Source organism: Desmodus rotundus, chromosome X (assembly GCF_022682495.2).
Source record: "Desmodus rotundus isolate HL8 chromosome X, HLdesRot8A.1, whole genome shotgun sequence".
NCBI lineage: Eukaryota > Metazoa > Chordata > Mammalia > Chiroptera > Phyllostomidae > Desmodus > Desmodus rotundus.
This window is the reverse complement of record NC_071400.1, coordinates 15,988,278-15,992,051: the sequence shown is the minus strand read 5'-3', so window position 1 is coordinate 15,992,051 and position 3,774 is coordinate 15,988,278. Positions and strand designations below refer to the sequence as shown.

Here is a 3,774-nt window from a genome sequence, read left to right as displayed (position 1 = left end):
GCTTCCATCCCCCTTCTACTCAATTCATGACCTCACTGGTAAAGAGTCTCATCTTTACTATAATCAGAGCTCAGCAAAGCCAGCTGGAAACAAATCAGTGTGACTCCAGTCCCTAACCCAGGCAAAAGAGTGAAGCAGGCATCCTCGCCCTAGGGCCATGGCCAACAACCCATTTTGGCGTTCTGCTGGTAAACTTCAATTCTGTGGGTTAAGTGAGGGCTGTGCAGCATGGGGCTGAATGAGGGAGGAGAGCCTTACTGATGCCTGCCCCCTTTAGATTCTGTGGGTCAACTTTGTTGTACTTCTGGGGGACTCAGTACCAGCAAGCTGTGAGGAGAGCTGTAGTAGGGGAAGGGCCACTCATCACCACTGTCAAATACAAAACACCCAGAGACTCCTTAACTCCAGAGACTGATGTTGGATAAGTAACCTCCCAGCCTCCTTCCTACAGCATAGTGGTCATGGCTGCCTCTCCATAGTGGTCACTTTATGTCCATACAGGGCATGGCCTCAGTAGGAATGTTTCCCAAACTGGAAATCAGTTTCACAATAAGGTCACTCTACAGATCGCTCTTTGCCAATGACTAGTGATGTTACTGAATCTGGTACTGAAGCCCCTCCACCATCCAACACTCCAAATCCCCCTCTGCACCTCCTACCTGATCTCCAAGGATCGAGATTTAGTGTTTGGCTGTCCTCCAACCCCACTGAATATACCCCCACCCACAGATTTGCACACAAGTCATTTATTCTAACTGAAATGCCCACTTCCCTCCTTCCTTACATTGTATTCCAACGTATTCTGCAAAAGGCATTTAAGCCTACCCCAAGCCTATTAGCCCATTTGGACCTATTCCTCCTCTGAACACCTCTGGCATTTACTGCCTGTTCACCTTTGGGGCAATTCATCATATGCCTGCTGGGATTCTTAATGTGTGTCTCTCATGATTTTCTTGCTTCTGCCAATATAGTTAGCTCTCTGAAGGCAGGGGCTTTTTCTTATATTCATTCATTTCTGCTATAGAACTTAGCACAATGCTAGGAAAATAGTAAGGCCCAGTAAATGGCAATTCATTTGGGCACTTGTATTCGATAGGTTGAAAACACTTGACAGTAAGGATTAATGTTTGTTTTTCTTATATTGGGTCTTTGTGTAACCCAAATGGGGAAAAGAAACTAAGGCTTGTGTGTATGCAGTGTATGGCTTAGACACATATATTTATCTCATTTATTCCTTTCAGTGACTTTGTGAGGGTTGTTATTTCCCATTATATAGACAAGGAAAACTGAGACTCAGAGAGTGAAAGGACTTGCCTACGTTACACAGCTAGGAAGTTGCAGTACTGTATTTGAACGCAGGTTGTTCTGATGCCAAAGACAATGTATTAGCAATTATGCTGGATCCCTGACACTTGAGTGCCAGGGCCCAGGTAGGAGGCAGGGGCAGGGGTGAAGATTGCTGTCTAGAAAGAATACATTTTAATGTTTAATTATTCAGTCAAATGTTATTTAAAAAGCATTTGATATTTAGTAAAGCATGTGATACATACTATATTGGAAGCCAGGAGGGATAAAGAAAAGAGCAAGCTAAAGTGTCTGACTTCTGGGAGCTCAGAATCTCACAAAGGAAAAAAATACCTGTTGAACCTGATAAAATTCTGATAAAAAGCTGGCTCTGACACAGGTTAATGAGGAAAGGACAGAGAGATTGATGTTGAAATTGTTGGGGAAGTCATGGAAAACGTATAATTTTAGTTAGACTTCAATAGGAGCGTCAAATTTTTATAAGTAAACAGAGAGACAGAGCCTTCCAGACATGGGGAAAATTGGAGCTGAGACTGAGATTAGACAGGTCAATATATGTATGGATAGAGATTTGCTCTGGAGCCCAGCACCATGGCTGAGTACTATTGTGGTCATAAAATCCTGGTTGGAAAGATGTGATCTTGTTCTCTTCTTGTACTATGCCAAGGGCACAGTCCACCTATAAATCAGTATGATTCTTCATCTCAGTGTTGACAGTAATGGAAGTCTTCCATTTTTTTCAGTTGGTGAAAAGCCCATCACAGTGGCCTATGTAACTCTTCTCTTTGGCTAAATGAATTGTTTCAGACTGATGTTTTCATAGAGACACTGTATACCCATTTTTAATTCTTCTTGATTATGATCTAGAATAGTTATAGCAAGGAAAATGCCCAATTAAAAGTCATTCAACAGTTCTGACTGGCGTGGCTCCGTTGGTTGCGTGTCATCCAGCAGACCAAAAGGTCACTATTTTGATTCCTGGTCAGGGCACATGGTCGGGTTGCAGGCCAGGTTCCCAGCTGAGGTGCATGTGAGAGGCAACCGATCAATGTTTCTCTCTCACACTGACATTTCTTTCCCTCTCTTTCTCCTTCCCTTTTTCTCTCTCTAAAAATAAATAAGTAAAATCTTTAAAAAGTCATTCAACAAGGAAGATTAAAATTCTACAATCCATTTCCTTTAAAGTTGACAGAAAAGGTTCTTTGGAGGAAAACAAGTGTGTACCCAGAAATTTCAAATCATCATAGTTCTAACCATGAACAGGAGCCCCTGAGTAAAAGTTAATGTTATGAACTGAATGTTTGTATCTCCCCAAAATTCATATGTGGAAACCTAACCCCCAGTGTGGAGTGGGACCTCTGGAAGGTGATTGGGTCATGAGGGTGGAGCCCTCGTGAATGGCATCATTGCCCTTATAAAAGAGACCCCAGAGATCTCCTTCACTCCTTCTGCCATGTGAGAATGCAGTGAGAAGACAGCTGTCTATGAACCAAGAAGCAGGCCCTCACCAGACACAGAATTTGCTGGTGCCTTGATCTTGGACTTTTCAACCCTCCAAACTGCTGGAAATAAATATTCGTTGTTTAAGCCACCCAGTCTGTGCTATTTGTTATAATAGTCCACACTGACTAAGATAGTCACCATGAGGGAAAAAATATCTGGCTTTTCTAGAATGAGGAATACTGATTGCTCTCTTAACTGTCGCTCTAGAGGCACTAGGTTATCCTGTTAAAGGGCATAAGCTTTGAAATTGGACAGGCATGTGTTTAAATCCCAACTATGCAATTTAGTAGCTGCATGATCTTTAACAAGTTACTTTACCTCTCTGACCCTCATTTTCTTCATCTGTAAAATTAAGACAATAAAAGTGTGGCCCCATGAGTAGTTGCTGCAGGACAGCTCAGGCTGAGAGTGTGACTCTCCCACTCCGACACTGCCGAGTTCCCCATCACTGCCCCAACCCTCCCCCCATGTCCAAGGAAAAGTCCAAGGAGGGACTGAAGACAGAGAATGACCACATCAGCATGAAAGTGGCCAGGCAGGATGGTTATGTGATCCAGTTCAAGGTCAAGAGACACACCCCACTGAGCAAGCTGATGAAGGCCTACTGTGATTGGCAGGGCTTGTCAATCAGACAGATTACATTCAGGTTTGATGGGCAGCCAATTAATGAAGCAGACATCCTGGCCCAGCTTGAGATGGTGGATGAAGACACCATCGACTTGTTCTAGCAGTAGACAGGAGGCTCACAGGTGACTGAATATCTCTTAGGATGTGGTCTCTAGAGGGACTGGCAGCACTTTGTCAGCATCCATGAACTTGCTGTTGAATAGTGAACGTTGACCATGCCAGTCACAAAGGAGTCTGCAGGAACCAAGGAAATTCACCAAAATTCCTTTCCTCTCTAACATACTGCGAGGCAACTTAAACCTGTCTGCAGGGACGAATCCCTGCCTGAAACCAGGCCAG

General features: G+C 43.6%; 1 protein-coding gene across 2 annotated transcripts; it reads left to right on the top strand.

The window, feature by feature from the left end:
• Window positions 1-3,275: 3,275 nt before the first annotated feature.
• On the top strand, window positions 3,276-3,536 carry LOC112310278 (small ubiquitin-related modifier 3-like). 2 transcript variants are annotated; one of them, XM_024566504.1, is made up of 2 exons: window positions 3,276-3,418; window positions 3,491-3,536. In XM_024566504.1, exons 1-2 carry the CDS (start codon window positions 3,276-3,278, stop codon window positions 3,534-3,536), a joined length of 189 nt encoding a protein of 62 aa, XP_024422272.1. The 2 variants fall into 2 exon arrangements, with proteins under 2 accessions (XP_024422272.1, XP_024422271.1); XM_024566503.1 differs by having other exon boundaries at window positions 3,276-3,536.
• The last annotated feature ends 238 nt before the right edge of the window (window positions 3,537-3,774 follow it).

Bases quoted from the DNA above. Each gene is read 5' to 3' on its own strand.
- LOC112310278 (XM_024566503.1), top strand. From the start codon at position 3,276: ATGTCCAAGGAAAAGTCCAAGGAGGGACTGAAGACAGAGAATGACCAC.